The 17317-nt window shown below is 39.2% G+C and overlaps 1 protein-coding gene across 2 annotated transcripts in view; it reads left to right on the forward strand.

Annotated features, from left to right (window-relative positions):
* Positions 1–601: 601 nt before the first annotated feature.
* Positions 602–17317, forward strand: part of ATP2C1 (ATPase secretory pathway Ca2+ transporting 1) — a 153625-nt gene continuing 136909 nt past the window's right edge. The window contains exon 1 of one of the 2 annotated variants that reach the window (XM_066351271.1): positions 602–988. In XM_066351271.1, coding sequence (XP_066207368.1) covers positions 881–988 — 108 coding nt within the window. In that variant the 5' untranslated portion in view covers positions 602–880. The remainder of the gene's footprint in view (positions 989–17317) is intronic. The other variant, XM_066351273.1, reaches the window with a different exon arrangement.

The raw sequence follows: 17317 nt of genomic DNA on the forward strand, positions 1-17317 counted from the left end.
AAAGCATGAATCCTTTTAAAAAATAGTTAGACAGTAAATGTATAACTTTTTTCTCTCTCTATACTCAGAATAAAACCCGGAGAAATTTAATGTTCCTGGAATCAGCCTGTGGATTCGAGATAAAGATTCAAGGAGAGAAGATTTTTAACTCAGAACAGAATCTGTCTGTGGCTATTGTTCAATTAACATAAAGTATCTGGTTACTGGGTATGTTGCATAATGCATAACAGTGCAAACCAAACGTTTTTAAGTGCTGACACTGAACTCCTGGACGACAACAACGAAGGGTGAGGTCATTTGTTAATTTTTAAAGCAATCTCCTAAAAATATGCTTCTGAAGACTGAATGAATCAACACTTCAGAACTGCGATGCAGTCAGAGGTTGTCCATGTGTGCCCACGATGATATGAAATCCAGAAGGAAACAGGAAAAACCACATGTCACGTTCTCTTTAAGAGCTAGAAGGGCTGTCAGAAGAATTAAGATTAAACCTCATGTGAGTCTGTGGGTGTGGAGAATCACCAGCTAGCTAATATTAACATAGCTTGCAACAGAACGCTGTTGCTAGAAATAGGGCAGTTGCCTCACTACCACTAAGCAATTTGCATGCTGTGGACCAGCCCCTAAATTCCTCCTGGCTCCTACGGCCCTTCAGGCATTGCATTTCTGAACGCTTTTAGATGTAGTTCACACTTGGCTGTCTGGTTTCACCAGGAACTCTACCCAAAAGTAGAAGCGCAAGGAGAACATCTGCTTTGTGTGGAGGGAAGTGGTTGAGCTACAAGCAAATCTTTGGGCATCTGAGGAATTGTGAAGCTTCTAGATTTCATATGGTTGCTGACAGGAAAGGGCCGACAAGGACCTTCTTGCTTTACTCACCATGGATAATCTGTTGCCTCAGTCTAGACTCTCTTATTTCAAAAAATATCCTCTCCATGCAATTAGAAAATATGTATCGATGCTGAGAAACCAGAAGGCAGAAGAACAGGTATCCTTTTGTTTATATTATCTTTAAGGTTAACGGATGTTTGCTTTTGGGTGTTACTTTTACGCCACTTGGTGATTTAGTTTCTGCTAGTTTACTTGTTTAAAGGCACAGGTCGACTATTGCTTGGGGCTGTTCAGACTTGGCAGTCAGAGAAGTAAGCAGGCTCCGGAGGATTTATTTGAACTTGGAACATTTGGATCATTAGATTAAGTTCAAGTTTGGTAATAGAAGCACATGCTTTTCCTTATTCTCAATAGCTAGACTAAACTAAGCTATCAGAGTTGGATTGTGGGTTTCTTGATAATTTTCTGGGGCCTCAAATACAAATTTAAAAACTATTATTAACTCTACACAGAGAAGTTATCAGGCCCTGGAAATACATTATCTTCTTGTATGTATTTATGGCTATGTTAATATCACCAGGATTTGCAAAACAAAAAGCATTCTGTAGACAAAATTTGATAGCTTTAAGCAGGTCAGTAATGAGCTGAAAAGGTCATTCAGAAGTAATTACTCATCCTTTTGGTAAAAGGTAGGGGATAGATTACTGCAGGTTTCAGTCTTTCTAACCAATCAAAAGTTAGGATTTCTGGTAGTAGACTCTAGCATGTCGGAGTATAAATATTTTTTAAAAACTGCTAAATGTTTGATCACTTCTTGTATAAAATCATACATAAAAAATCATGCATTCATTTTCTTGTTTCAAGATTTATATCATTCTATCACAATTATGAAAAAAGCGTTCCTAAAAATCTCTGCTTTTCTGAATGATACCAAATAATTAGAAGAAATTGCTATACCCGATCCATTAAATCCAGTGGTTCATTTAGAAAGAAGTATGGCAATGGTAAAGGACAAATGTATAGCCACATTGAAGACCGGAATCATAAATTGCTTGGGCATCATGCTTGTCATGAGAACTGCAGAACAGCGTGGGAGATATTAGCAGTGTCCTGTATTTGAATGAGGTAACCTACTTATTAAAACACTTCCAGGAAGTGAAAGCAAAAGTCAGCAGACAGAAAATCCTCTAATGACAGGTTTCCCCTAAGTGTCGATGCATAATTTGGAAAGTGAAAATCATTACTACTGTTTGGGAGGAAACCACTTTTATGCTGTGCTTTAATAATTTCACATGAGCTTGAAAGTCAGACTGTGCTCACTGAGGCTGCTATGCTTAGTAGCCGATTTATCTCTTGCTTAGGCAAGGTGTCATGATTACAAGGAAATCTCTTGGTTTCCATCTCAGCATGTGCTTGCTTTTGAAGTGGGAAGCCAGGGACCCAGATCGTGGTGCTGGAAGCTCTCTGCCACACTCGCCAAGTCCCATCCACAGGCTTCTTCGGGACTCATTGTGGGGGGAAGGAGAGTGCAATGGGGGAGGGGGAGGGGCTGAAAGGATGGGGCTTCAACCGTGAACAGTGGGTTAAGTGATTTTTTCCCTCCCCTTTCTTCTGTATCATCAGTTTTTGGAGATGTGGCTATATTGCACATACAGTTTTCTTTTTTAATTTTAATTTATGGTGTTGACATGGTTTCAAGTGTCCCACTCAATATAACACCCTCTATACACCACATCGTGCTGATTTCTTAACTTCCTCCATAAATTAATGGAGAAATAAAGAAAAATGACATATTCGATTTTTTTTCTGAAACCAATTACAGTTCTGCCCACACGATGTCTCACGAAATTAAGAGAAATTAGGTCAGAGTCAATCATGGCTAACCTTGGAAAGCTTGTTGGAAAGTTTTAAAGGAGGTTAATAATGTCTATAATTTTAGGACCTGTGTACTGGCTGTCTCTAATACTTATATTCCTCACATAGGTGGGATATAAAACTGAGACTCATGGACATAGATAAAAGTGAAGTGCTTACCAGGGGGAGGGGAGTTAAAAGGGACAGATAAATGGTGATGGGAAGTGATTTGACTTTGGGTGGTGGGCATACAATGCGATCAACAGTTCAACTGGGATAAAAATGTTTGCCTGAAACCTCTGTACTTTTATTAATCAATGTTACTGCTTTAAATTTAATTTCTAAAATAATAATAATAATAATAATAATCCTTACATTCCTCTAAGATGGATTCTCGTTATAAAGATGTGGGAAGTGAGACTTGGAGGACTTGCTCAAGGTCACTGAGCTGGAAAGGACCAAAGAAAGATTTGAACTTCTCTTGGCTGAGTTTGAAATTGAATCCATTTTAACATACTTTATCTCTGAATAATCCAGTGATGGCAACATAGCAGGTTGACATACATTTATAGAGAGTATTTCCAACACTTCAGTAGTCATGTACCACTTTCATAATTCCTACCATAAGAATTTACCACCTGTATATATTCCTTACTATTTTTTCTGTATTTATATTTAAACCCCTACTTACATTTGGTTAGAAAGAAAATTTCATATCACTACTATACATGGAACACCACTGTCATTTGCCATAAATACAAGAGAAGCATAAATATAATTAATCAAAGCAAACTAATGTTAAATTCTGACTAGATACTGTTAGCTATGAAATCTCTAAGCCTGAAACCTACTCCATTTTGTTAAGTAGGAGATTAGCTTTTAAGAGATTAGAATCCTGGTAGCCAGCTGAGAAATTCTCCTAGGCAAGGGTCAAAGGGAATGAAAAAAATAGACAACTTTCTCAGTTCCAAGTAATTCATTTTAGTGTAATGTTTAGTGTAGTGTCTGCATGCCCCTTAAAGTCTTCTCCCAATTCATCTAGCACCACTGGCTCCCACCAGTGTTGAGTTCCACGCATTTGGAGAAAATGATCCCAGACACACCATCTGTCTCTCCACCTCTGTGCACTCAGATATGCTCTTCCCTCTAGCCTAGAATTCCTTCCTTTAATTACACCTTGCCCACCTGGAGATTCCCTGCACGTCCTTCAAGACTCAGATACAATGAGCTCACGAAAAAACTTTCTCTAGTTCTTCTAGGAAGAGTGAAGCGTAGCCCCTCCTTTCTAAGATATTCTGTTTACTTCTAATCAGGCCCCTTACTGTATGCGGTATGTAGTCAGCCATTTGGTTACCTGTTCACATCATGCAACCCATATATACATGACGGCAGGTGGTATTTTGTTCTTTGTCTCCTCGCGCCCACCTTGGTGCCTGGCACAGGCTGAGACGGGAGAGACCTGCACCAGAGGCAGATTGCCTGTGGAGCACCTCCTTTCTTGTCTCTACCCATTTCTTGACTAGACCTGGAGGATTCCCACACATCCCAGTCACGGTCATTGTTATTCTCATCTTGTCCGCAGATGCTTTTTCATTTAAAGTTTCTCTTAATGTTATTCCCGCTTGCACTTGGTGTCATCCAGACAGGAAGGTTTGACCCGAGAGTTGGTTGGTTTGGTAGTTTTTGTTGTCTTTCCTATTGTAATGCGCCTATCAATGGGGGGACAGGCTGCTTATCAGACTGAGAACACACTTCTCATCCTTTGCATCTCTAGACTCTATTATAGCAGGCCTTTCACAAAGCCGAGTCCCTAGCTAGGTAGAAGATGAAGGTCATTAATTAGATGAAGGTGCTGATGGTTGAGAAAATTTGATGCTGAACATGTTTGAATAGTATTTTTCAAATAGTGTTTTAGTGCTGGTGGTGATGCCTCTCAGCCTAAATGGGTTCTCGGAGCTTGGACATGTGTACAGAACACATTCATAAAGGAATGCAATTGTGGCCATTTTCTTGTGGTCAGATGGAAACAGCCGGAGTCTGGATCAGATGTTAATGTCAGAGCTTGTGGGGAATGAACGAGACTTGTAGGCAATATTCTCTTGCGGACTAGAATCCCAACAGCTTTCTCTGTGGCTCAGGTGATCAAGTGGGACATTGAGTAGGGAAGGGAGGATCTGCTCCACTTCTGGGCAGACAGTAGCCACTTCTGGGCAGATGGTAGCCTGCCTTCAGTCCAATGAGGTCTCCAGAGAACTGAGTGCTCTATGAACCCCTGAGGAATCCTTCTCTGAGGGGTTTGCATTACAGGCAGTCCCCAGGTTACAAAGCAGATAGGTTCTATAGGTTTGTTCTTAAGTTGGACTTGTATGTAACTTGAAACAGGTACATTTACCTATTAAATGCAGCTTAGATAGATGTTTGTCTTTACATAGTATTTATTTTTACTTTTCTGTGCATATAAATACTTAAAACATTTTCAAACCTAAAGAACCTATCTCATTTGTAACCCAGGGTCTGCCCATATTGATATAGATATTACTCGTGGGTGCCAGCACCAAATGATAAGAGAAGACAGTTTGTGAATTCATATGGGACAGTCTACTATCTCTCTTTTTGTCAAACACCACCCATTTTCTGACAACTCTCAAATATTTATCCCCAGTGCACATTAGCCAGGTATATCCAATTGCCTATTAGACATCTCCCTCTGAATGTCTTGTGGTTTTTGTAGACTGAATGTGTCCAAAGAGGACTCATGAACTCTCTCTCCAAACCTATTTCTCCTCAGCTTGTCCATCAGTCAACACAAAAACTCAAACCAGAAACTTGGGAGGCACGTTGGCACCTCCCTTTCTCTCCCTCATCCCCCTTTTGCAATTTTTTTTAACAAGCCTAGTCGATTTTACTTGTATTATTATTATTTTTTAATTTTAGAGAGAGAGGAAAAAACACTGATTTGTTGTTCCACTTACTTATGCATTCATTGGTTGGCTCTTGTATGCACCCTGACTGGGGATTGAATTCACAACCCTGGCATATCAGGACAATGCTCTAACCAACTGAGCTGCCCAGCCAGGGCTATCAATTCCATTTGTAAAATAGTTACTGAATCTTCCATCTTCACTTACCAACCCTGCTATACCATCCGCTCTAGGTTGAACCATTGTAACAGCATCCAATTTGTGTTCACTCTTGTTCTGCTACAATCCAAGTTCTTCAGAGCAGCCAGAAAATTCTTCTTTAAATGAAAATCTTGTTTCACCCCAATTCAGGGAACATGATTATTTTTATTTTCTAATATAGCCCCAGTGCCAAACATGAATAAGGCACAAAGTAGCTGATAAATTTATATAACTGAATGAATAAATCTGGAGGTTGGGGAGTTCAGAGGCTGAGATGCTGTTATGCAGGTGAGGGCAAGAGATGTTGAAAAGAGGGTTACTGTCTTTAATAAGAAGAGCCTGCTGAGATCTAAGGGAAACTCTTTAGAGTAATTTATTTTATGGATGTGTCGGGGTTAAGGGATTTGCCCAAAGTCACATACCTCTTTTGTATCAGCACTAGGATTAGAATCTGGCTTGCCGGACTCCCAGTTCAATGCTCTTTCCAATGTGTACTGTGAGTCTTGGCAGATGTGTAGGAAAGGGCAATACAGCTACCAAAGCAAAGAGAAAAAGCCTCTACAGACTGAGTCCAGAGAGCAGGTTAGGTGACGCCTAAAGATCAACTTGTCAATAATCAATAAATCCCTGTGATGAAGGACAGAGACAAAGGAGAGCCTGCTATTTGGAGCTCTTGTCCCTCAACTTATACTGCCCTATAGCAGCCTCACCAAGCTGAATCTCTTCTTCCTGTGTCCCACAGATGACTGATCAGAACAAACAGGACAGCTAATTTAATAGACAAGAATTTTGGATGATCTTTGCTGATGGTGACTTGCACTCTTGAATAGAAAGACATCTTTATAAATAAAAAATACCATCTAAGAGCTGACCTGTCTTGTCTTGCCTATTTAACAGTGAATCTGGCCTGACCAGGCAGAGGCACAGTGGATGGAATGTCAGACTGAGAAGTGGAGGACCCAGGTTCGAAACCCTGAGGTCACCAGCTTGAGTGTGGCTCATTGGGTTTGAGCAAAGCTCACCAGCTTCAGCCCAAGGTCACTGGCTGAGCAAGGAGGTCACTTGGTCTGCTGTAGCTTCCTGGTTAAGGCACATATGAGAAAGCAATCAATGAACAACTAAGGTGCCACAATGAAGAATTGATGCTTCTTATCTCTCTCCCTTCCTGTCTGTCACTATCTGTCCCTCTCTCTGTCTCTGTCGCAAAAAAAAACCAAAAAACAAAAACAGTGAATCTGCTTAAAATGAGGAAAGTGGTCTTTGGTTCCAGGATTCATGTACAATAGCCATATAGATATTTAATTGATTTTAGAGAGAGAAAGAGAGAAAGAAAAACATTGATTTGTTGTTTTACCTACTTATGCACTCATGGGTTGATTCTTGCCCTGACCAAGGATTGAACCTACAACCTTGGCATATTGGGACAACTTGCTAACCAAGTAAGCTACCATCTAGGGTAAATATATATATAAATATGTTTGGAATTAGCCCCTCGAACTGGTACAATACCTCCCAACAAAATTAGTCACACAATTTTCACTATCTTTCTATATTCTTATTATCCAAATATGCAGCCATGTTACCTTTGATGTCCTTATATATATAAATATAGACATGAGTGTTGACCTGGACAGGACTGAATGCACAGAAAAGAATGTCTCCTGTCATCTTGTTTTGTAAAATTTCTTGATTTCTTTAATTAGTAAGCCAGTTTTTTCCCTATATATTGTGTGTAGAGCGTTTTTACAGGTCAGAGAATATAGAAATGACTTAGATATAGCCTGACCTGTGATGGCTTAGGATAGGGCTTCTACCTGGAATGCTGAGATTGCCGGTTTGAAACCCTGAACTTGCCTGGTCAAGTAACATGTGAGAGGCAACTGCTGCTTCCTGTTGTCCCCCTTCTCTCTCTCTCCCTCTCCCTCTCCTCTCTTAAAATTAATAAATAAAATCTTTTAAAAAATGAATCAGGTATAGTGTGGATGCTCTGTGCGCTTCTCTCACTGAGCAGAAAGATCTGAACTCAACTGTCTATAGTACAAGGCAGAAACTGTACCCTGCAGAGCGGGTATATCTGGCTCGAGACCTGCTCCGGTTAATCTACCTAAAATGAGGAGAGTCATTTTGGGAGGTTAGGGAGCATATACAGTAACTATACTGTCATTAAGAATTAGAGCTACATTTTGTTTTGGAGGCTGTTCTAAAATTTCTCTTCAGTGGCTTAAGAAAAGCTTCTCGAGCCCTGGCTGGTTGGCTCAGCGGTAGAGCGTCGGCCTAGCGTGCGGAGGACCCGGGTTCGATTCCCGGCCAGGGCACACAGGAGAAGCGCCCATTTGCTTCTCCACCCCTCCGCCACACTTTCCTCTCTGTCTCTCTCTTCCCCTCCCGCAGCCAAGGCTCCATTGGAGCAGAGATGGCCCGGGCGCTGGGGATGGCTCTGTGGCCTCTGCCTCAGGCGCTAGAGTGGCTCTGGTCGCAACATGGCGACGCCCAGGATGGGCAGAGCATCGCCCCCTGGTGGGCAGAGCGTCGCCCTTGGTGGGCGTGCCGGGTGGATCCCGGTCGGGCGCATGCGGGAGTCTGTCAGACTGTCTCTCCCTGTTTCCAGCTTCAGAAAATATGAAAAGAAAAAAAAAAAAAAAAAAAAAAGAAAAGAAAAAGAAAAGCTTCTCGTTCCAACAGGATCACTGGATTTTAATTTCTTGCTTTGTTTCTTAATAGAGTGTTAACCTCAAAGTTGGGCTGTTAAACCTTTGAAGTTAATTTGAACCTTAGAAATTTAGTTCTTTATTTTGTCTCTTATACCTTTTCTGAATAACAATATAAAAATTAAAGACACTCCCTGCCCCCCGTGCCCCCCCAAAAACTACATTGAGATTTAGAACATTATGTAAAGGTTTTGGATTGCTGATGCAGGCCTTCCTCTCAAGGTACAATGATAGAAATTCCACTCTGAATTGGTTTAAGACATGTTAAGAGTTTTTATCTCATTAAAGTAAGTAAGTTATAGATAGATAGATAGATAGATAGATAGATAGATGATAGATAGAGTCTCTAAATAGAAAATCATGTGGAATTTGTTGTTGGGAAGCTACTCTTCCCCATATGTCCTCCCCCACCCAGAACCAGTTCCACAAATTTGTACATATTCAGTACTTCCTACCCAGTACAGAACATACCGGGACTCAAATAGGCCCACAAATAAACACAAAATAGCTACTAGGATAGGTACAGTAAAGGAGAGTTATGAGGTACCTTCAAAGTATCAATATATAATGAGAGATAAGACCCAGGTGGGAAAGTCAAAGGCTGCCCTACTGAACTTAATATTGAATTAAGATTTAAGGAAGAGCAGACATTAATTTAAGTAGGACAGTGAAGAGACATTTGGAACAAAAGCTTTGGTCAGAAATTAGCAGGGAAACAGGGAGAAATGGAAGAAGTGTGTGTGTGTGTGTGTGTGTGTGTGTGTGTGTGTGTGTGTGTGTGTATAAAGGGAATATTAGAGGGCTAATGAATGCTACCCTGAGACAGAGACAGAGTGCTTAAAAGAATCCTGGATGTTAGGCTCAGTAAGAAAGATACTTAAGACATGATTGTTTGTGTGTTTCATAAGACCCATAGGGTTAATTTGTAGAAGAAACATGGAAGTGCACTTGGGATGTTCCAGAGGAAATAACTGTAACTGACAGGCAGAATGCAGGGAGAGGTTGTGACATAACAATATGGATGGATTTTCTAAAAAAATGGGAGGAAAAGGAATAGGCCACCTTTTGCAGAGGCAAGGTATGCAATCCCTTCTGGAGGGATGCTGCTATGATGGTTTCTGCATCATGAAAGAAAAGCTTGAATGAATTACCAGGCTCCTTCCAACCCCAAGATTCTAGTGCAACAGGCAATACAAAGATGGGCAATTAAGACACCTTAGGGACAAAGAGAGGGCACAGGTGCATCAGTTAGAAATCATTTGTTTTATCTGGTTAGTGGTCAACACTCCACAATTTGAGCATGTTTCTCTGGAATCTAAGGCCAAAGAAGACAGATACAAATGTCTTTGGAGATTCAGGTAGCATTTCCATCAAGGAAAGGAAATAAAGCTACATCCAGGGAACGCCCCGGGTGAAACTAGCTCCTCTGACCCTGACTGGCCACTGTACTACTTGTACCCATAAGGATCAACAGCTATGTCTACTTATGCAGTCATTGGTGAATAGACACGGAGAAATTTCAAGTTATCTTGTGGTATTTTAATGACATTTTTTCTTTTATATCAACCCCTATTTGCCTTCTACTCTTTTTCCTGCATTTTACTGTTGACAATTTGCTTCTTTTTATGGTCCCTTCTGAAAGTGTTCCAGCTTTCTTGTCCATATTATCACAGCTATGGAGTATTACCCATGCCTGGGAGACACCTGAACCCTGAGTTGACTTCTGAGCTATTTCTAATCCTGTTATCTGCTTCTAAACTTTCCTATTCTACTGTGCTCAGATGTCTTTGAAACCCAAGAGTCAGTAAATATATGACACCTAAACCTTTGTCTTTGAAATCAGCATAGTAACTCAAACATAAAATTCCTTTCTTTGATGAACCGGTGTACCTTTTTATGCAGATTCTTACATTTACTACCCTCTTCCACTTCTTACACGGTCCCTCGGCAATATTTCATTTGCTAACTTTTGCTCAGAATGGAAGATGACATATTTTCTCACCTGGTACAGACAGTTCCATGCCTTAACAGAAAAAGCTTTCCACGTATGCTGCGCTGCTCCTAACTTACTGTGAAAGGAGCAGAAAAAATGCTGGAATGATAGCTTTCCTGTTCATCCTAAAGGCAGCATATGAGTAAGGGTATTTTAAGAAATACAATTTGGATTATGCATTCAAAAGTAAGGAATCTAAAATTTTTAGTAAATGCCTTATCTGTGCTAGGTGCTTGGCAACGTTCTTTACATTTGCCATTTAATCTTCATAATAGCCCTACAGAATTGGTCGTATTATATCCATTTTGTGGATGAATGAACTGAGGTTTAAAGAGGTGAGAGAACTTGGTGCCTAGCTTGTAAGTGATGGCAGCAGTTTAGCTCCAGATTTGCCTTCCTGACTTCAAGACCTAATTCACTGCCTCATACAAAACACCTTCCATTAACAAGGTCCATTTCTTCCCTTCTTTCCCTTCCTTCTTTCCTTCCTTCTTTCCTTGATATTAGATTTTCTTTTATTTATTGAGAATAAGAAGGTTGAAAGTTAAATCACCATAACTACTGTGCAGGAGAGACACCTTAAGTCCTTTTAGGTGCAGATCTACATTTTGGAGAGGTTTCAACGTCATTCAATTTGGGGGAACTTCTTTTAAGACAAAGAATCTAAAATTGTAAATATTAAGTTAGATACAAAGTGAATATTTACTTAGAGTGCAATAGGAAATCACAACAAATTACAAATTGGGGTGACAAATACAACAAACATCACAAAATCTAGAAACATAAGTACTTTTATTAATTAACTGATGTCCCCTAAGATGTTTCATTCCTACGTTTTTTGTATTCCAGTCTTTAATCGCCACTTCACATGACAATGGTTTTCTAATATCCTCCAAAGAGATAATCGAAAGATAACCCAGATACTCCTCTAGCATAGTTAATTTGTATATGTATATGTTTTTTAGAGTCAAGAAAAGTTTCATAGACTCGCTTCTGGCTTTGTTTTTCCTTTACCATTCCATGTACTTCAGATGCTAGGCACCACTGGACACATTTATATAAGGTTTTCAGGCCCTGTGATTAGTACACAAAGTGGTAGGGGTATTCCTGGATGTCCTTTCTCTAGTAGGACAGCTGACAGTAACTTAACCATACACACATGAGTACAAGTCACATTTATACACCCCACTAAATCTAAACAAAATCTAAATGTATCCTCTCCTCAACTTCTTTAAGACAGATCCAAAATTTGTCCATGGTTGCTCTAATGCTACCTGATAGGATAATTGTAAAAGGAGAAAAAGTTAGCAAAATGAGTATTCTAAAATTGATGGTAGTTCAAATATCTTTCACCGATTTTACCAAACATAAGACCATGAGAACATTGCCGAAGTCTTTTTCAGGAACATAAAAGAGGCCTCTACAAATGAGGGCCCTAAAACTTAAAACTTCACTGGTTTCCAAAAAAAAATCCAGCTCTGGAGGAAAGGTATAACAACAACAACAAAAATGGTGTTACATTATAATATGCAAGAGCCCATGCCATAGAATGGCTTTAAAAGTAATGGTGTATGAGGTCCCCTACTGAGCAGCTTGAGCACCTGACCTCACTGAAAGAAGTAGACGATGTTCCTTCTGTGAATCTCATTCTATAGGAAATAGCGCTATAGAGATGAAGATGTTCTGGTACTGCTAAAACTGAAAGGTGCCCAACCTCGTTCATATTTGCAAAAGACTTATTATTTACAATGGGATTACTTGCTAATACAACAGATCTCAAAACTCCTGTGTTGATCTAATTAATATTAAATGCATCACTTAGTGCCCTTTTAAGCAAGCCAGTAAGCACACATAGAGAAAGAGCATGTTATTGCTCTTAAAGGCTACACAGTAGAAAAATTATAGCAGCACTAAAGAAAGTCTTTAAAAATTTATTAAGATGTATTCAAGCTTTTGCAAACTCATCTGTTATTTGCCATTATAGTTACTGTAAGTTGTCTCTGGATAAAACCACCTTTGTCTTGGATTTCTTTGCTGAATTTTGCTCATTGGTAATGTATTCAAATACCTAGCTTTCTCAAGTATGTCCTCTTAGAGACTCTCGACTCCTCTTAGTCTTCTTTCTTTGTTCTATGAATAACTGTCCTAAAATATAAATAGTCCTTATTATTGTGTCCTGTACCATTAACCCTATTATAATATTTGCCACTAAACTTGATGATGGCCTGTAAGTACCTCTCAAAACAAATAAATCACATTGTAGAAATATTTTGGTCTTATATAATGAGTGCATAGTTCATAATCAAATTGTTTAAAGTGATTATATAGTGTAAAACCCTGTCACTAGTGTTGACAAACTCTCCTTTTGCTCTGTCTTCAACATATAATTTCTGTACAATGTACTTAAATTTTTTTTTGTAGCTTCTTAAATGTTAAGTAGCTTTCTGGGGGGGGAGGGGATGAAACGATTTCTCTTAGGAATATACTGTTTCAAGAGAATGGTTTTTTTTCTATTTATGAAGCCTTCCCCCACTTCTTTCATCTAACTGTTGCTGCAAAAGCATGATACACTTGTTCAAAGAAGCATTGTTCCAAAGGTCCTGACCTGGAATAGGAAAACAAAGCCTGACTTCATAGCTGAGAACACAACTGTAACTCCATTGCCATTGCATTGCCCTCTAACTTTTGTTCTCCACTGTATCATGGCTATGCTGCTATGATGCACAGAGTTACTTAAAAGGAGAGAAACATGATCTCTTTATGGCCTTCATGCTCTTTCCTCTGGCCTTTTAAAATAACTGGTTTTAGGCCAACAGGTATTCACTCAAAGCAGTTCAAAGCCCTATATGATTTAAGAATGCTAGAGATTTAAAATGCTAATACAATGTGGGGTAAAAATATGTTTATAGTTTTGAGTGCACAAAACACATTTTATTCTTGTATTATTACTTATTATTATAACTACTGTATTATTTTCCATAGGAACAACTATAAACCTACTTTTGCACCACCCTATATACACCCTCATTCTCTTCTTTAGAATTGAGGACTATTAGAAATATTTTTAGGCCCTGGCCAGTTGGCTCACCAGTAGAGCATCGGCCAGGCATGTGGGAGTCCTGGGTGCAATTCTAGGTCAGGGCACATAGAACAAGCAACCATCTGCTTCTCCACATCTTCCCCCATCTCTCTCTCTGTCTCTCTCTGTCTCTCTCTCTCTGTCTCTCTCTCTCTCTCTCTGTCTCTCTCTCTCTCTCTCTGTCTCTCTTCCCTTCTTACAGCCATGGCTGGAATGGTTTGAGCAGAGTTGGCCCCGGGTGCGGAGGATGACTCCATGGCCTTACCTCAGGTGCTAAAATGGCTCGGTTGCTGAGCAATGGAGCAGCGGCCCAGACAGGCAGGGCATCACCTGGTAGGGAGCTTGCCAGGTGGATCCTGGTCAGGGCACATGCAGGAGTCTGTCTCTGCCTCCCAGCCTCTCTCTTAATAATACTAAAAGAAATTTAGATCAACATATTTTTACATCCGAGTTTTATGTTTCTTGTAAATCAGTGCTCAAACTTTAGCATGCATTGGAATCACCTGAAGGACTAAACTTTTGAGCATATTTTGGAGATAATTGCGGGTTTGTTTCCAGACCACTGCAATAATGTAAGTTGTAGTATTTTTTTTTCATTGGAGGAGGGTCTTGCCTTCAATTACTGAAAAGTACACATCTGTGAAGCATACTAAGTGTGGAGCACAATAAATTGAGGTATTCCTACTCCCAGGGTTGCTAATTTAATAGGTTTCAGGTGAGGCCCCAGAATTTGCAGTTCTGAAAAGCCCTCTGGTGGTAGGGACCACAGTCTGAGAACCAGTGATGTAGATCATTTGATGAAGCACATTTTCAAATTCAAAGCTGATGGGGTCACTGTTCCTTCTCAAGAACAGCATGTCGGCCATGGAGAGTCATTGTGGAAGCCGGGAGTATGGATAGTGATGATAATTTCCAGCTTCACAGACTTCCTTTAAAATTTTTAAATTAAATTTATTGGGGTAACATGGCTTAATAAAATTATATAAGTTTAAAGGGTACAATTCTACAACACATCGTCTGGATATTGCATTGTGTTTTTACCACCCAAAGTCAAGTCTCCTTCCATCACTATATACTTGACCTCTTTCCTCCCCTCTGTATCCCCTTTACCCACCTTTTCCCTCTGGTAACCACCACAATGTTGTGTGTCTGTGCGCATTTGTTTGTCGTGTTTGTTCATTTGTTGCTTTCAGCTTTATATACCACATGTCTTTGCTATAAGAATATAATTTAAAATATGTTCTTATGACTTTAACTTCTTCTTTTATAGCTGTTTACTGATTAGACAGATATGGTAACTGAGAATTTTAATTGTTGATTTAAATTATGGAATATAAAAAAGGTGTAAAGTTTGTTTTATCCTCAAAGCTATCTAAAGCCATTTTAAGATCTTAGCATTAAAAATAAAAATCTCTCATTTTTTTTCCTTGTCCATACTCTGGTTAAATATATAAATATAATCATAAAGACTCACAGTCCCCATATTTACCACTTGGAATGATGAAATCAGTATTCCTAAATACTGTTTAGTGACTTCTAGATCCTTAGAACATATGTTTAATAGGTATTCTGTTGATTTTTCAATAACATGTTATTAAACATGTCTCAATTAACTACTGAATAAGCTCTTTAAAATGCCTGTGATTATTCACTCATAAGATTGCACTTCCATTTTAGCAATAATTTTGAACTCTGAGAAGATCAACCCAAGGGATTTTAGAATAGCTTTTGCTTGGAACATGATTTCCCCAGTGATGGTTTCCAAAAGTTAAATAAGAACAAGTGAATAGATATAGACAATGAGCGAGGATGTTTTAAAATCAAGTCATTTTTAACACATTCTTGAATGTCATCAAATGAGCAATGAGGCAGATAGTCCAGACTCAGGAATTAATGGCTACCAAGGTTACAGTGTTCCACTGAGTTAAAAGATGCAAGAAATTATTTAATAAAGCAAAATGATAAATTATAAAAGATAATGTAATAAACAAGGCAGCTTCTTATATATGTTTTTAATGGTCATTGTGGAAGCATTAAAGGAATTAAAACCAATATGGATATTTGACTTCTGGCTTTGACATTGACTAGTGAGAAATTCTTAATGCAAGGAGCTTCACCACCTGTGTGAGTCTCAGCTTTGTCTGTTATAAAAAGCAACTAACAAGATCTAGTCTATTTATCTCACAGAGTTTTGAGGATTAAATTTTACTATGTACATGGAAGTGTTATCTTAACTAAAAAACCCTAAACAAATGTGTTTTGGGTGGCTATTCAGTTAAAATTGATTCTCATTTTTCTAAAAGTAATTTAATTTCTTGAATCAAATGTGCAGTGTTGGCATCTTTACTTTTCCAAGGTTAAAATGAGTGATTTAATTACTAAAACCATGGAAGAATATATGTAGTTTTTAAAAAATGTCATAGATCTTTAACTGCTCTAAGAAAATAGAAACAAGTTAATGTGCAAACCTCAAAACAATAAATATTTTCATGTTTATTGAAAAATGACTATGTTGTACTTTAGAAAGGTGTCAACCTAATTTTATTTTAGCAATCTCATAGTAGAATCTAAACAAGAAAAAGCCTGACACCAGAGCACACAACTACATAAGAAAGTAAAATTTCTCAAATCTCACTAGTTTTTAAGAATAAATTGTTCTGGCCAGTTGGGTCAGTGGTAGAGCATCGGCCCAGCATGTGAATGTCCCAGGTTTTATTCCGGGTCAGGGCACACAGGGGAAGTAATCATCTGCTTCTCCACCCTCCCTCTCCCCCTTCTCTCTATCTCTCTTCCCTTTCCACAGCCATGGCTTGATTGGTTTGAGCATCGGCCCAGGTACTAAGGATGGTCCATGGAGCCTCTGCCTCAGGTGCTAAAAATAGCTCAGTTGTGAGGATGGCCTCAGATGGGCAGGGCATCGGCCCCAGACTGGGGTTACTGGTTGGTTTCTGGTTGGGGTACATGCAGGAGTCTCTCTATCTCCCCTCTTCTCACTTGGAAAAAAGAAGCCTGACCTGTGGTGGCGCACTGGATAAAGCATTGACCTGGAATGCTGAGGTCACTGGTTCAAAACCCTGGGCTTGCCTGGTCAAGGCACATATGGGAGTTGAAGCTTCCAGCTCCTCCCCCTGTTCTCTCTCTCTCTCTCTCTCTCTCTCTCTAATAATAATAATAATAATAATAAAAGAATAAGTAAAAATCTAAAAAAAAAAGAATAAAAAGGATAAATTGCAGTTACATAATTTAAAAATACTATTAACTGGTAATATAAAAAAACTTGTCAAAGGAGCTTCTGAAATCAGCAAATTTTTTACTTTATATGCTAATAAGGAAATCACTTAATAAAGATTCCCTTGTGTTCAGTCTTTTTCATTTAAATCTCTTTTTTTTTAAGTGAGAGGAGGGGAAATAGACAGATTCTCACAAGTGCCCCAGCCAAGATCCACCCAGCGCCCCCTCCCTTTGGGGCTGATGTTCGAACCAATCGAGCCACTGGCTTTAAGAGGGGAAGAGAAAGAGAAGGGGAAGAGGGAGGGTAAGAGAAGCAGATGGTCGCTTCTCATGTGTGCCCTCACCAAGGGTTGAACCTGGGATGTCTGCATGCTGGGCCCACACTCTAACCACTAAGCAAAACAGCTAGGGCCTTGACTTAAATCTTACTCTGTAACTTCCCATTGATTGACACTGCTTTTAGCATTTTAAGTATATTATTTAATGTTTTATCATTTGA

This window comes from Saccopteryx leptura, chromosome 10, assembly GCF_036850995.1.
Source record: "Saccopteryx leptura isolate mSacLep1 chromosome 10, mSacLep1_pri_phased_curated, whole genome shotgun sequence".
NCBI lineage: Eukaryota > Metazoa > Chordata > Mammalia > Chiroptera > Emballonuridae > Saccopteryx > Saccopteryx leptura.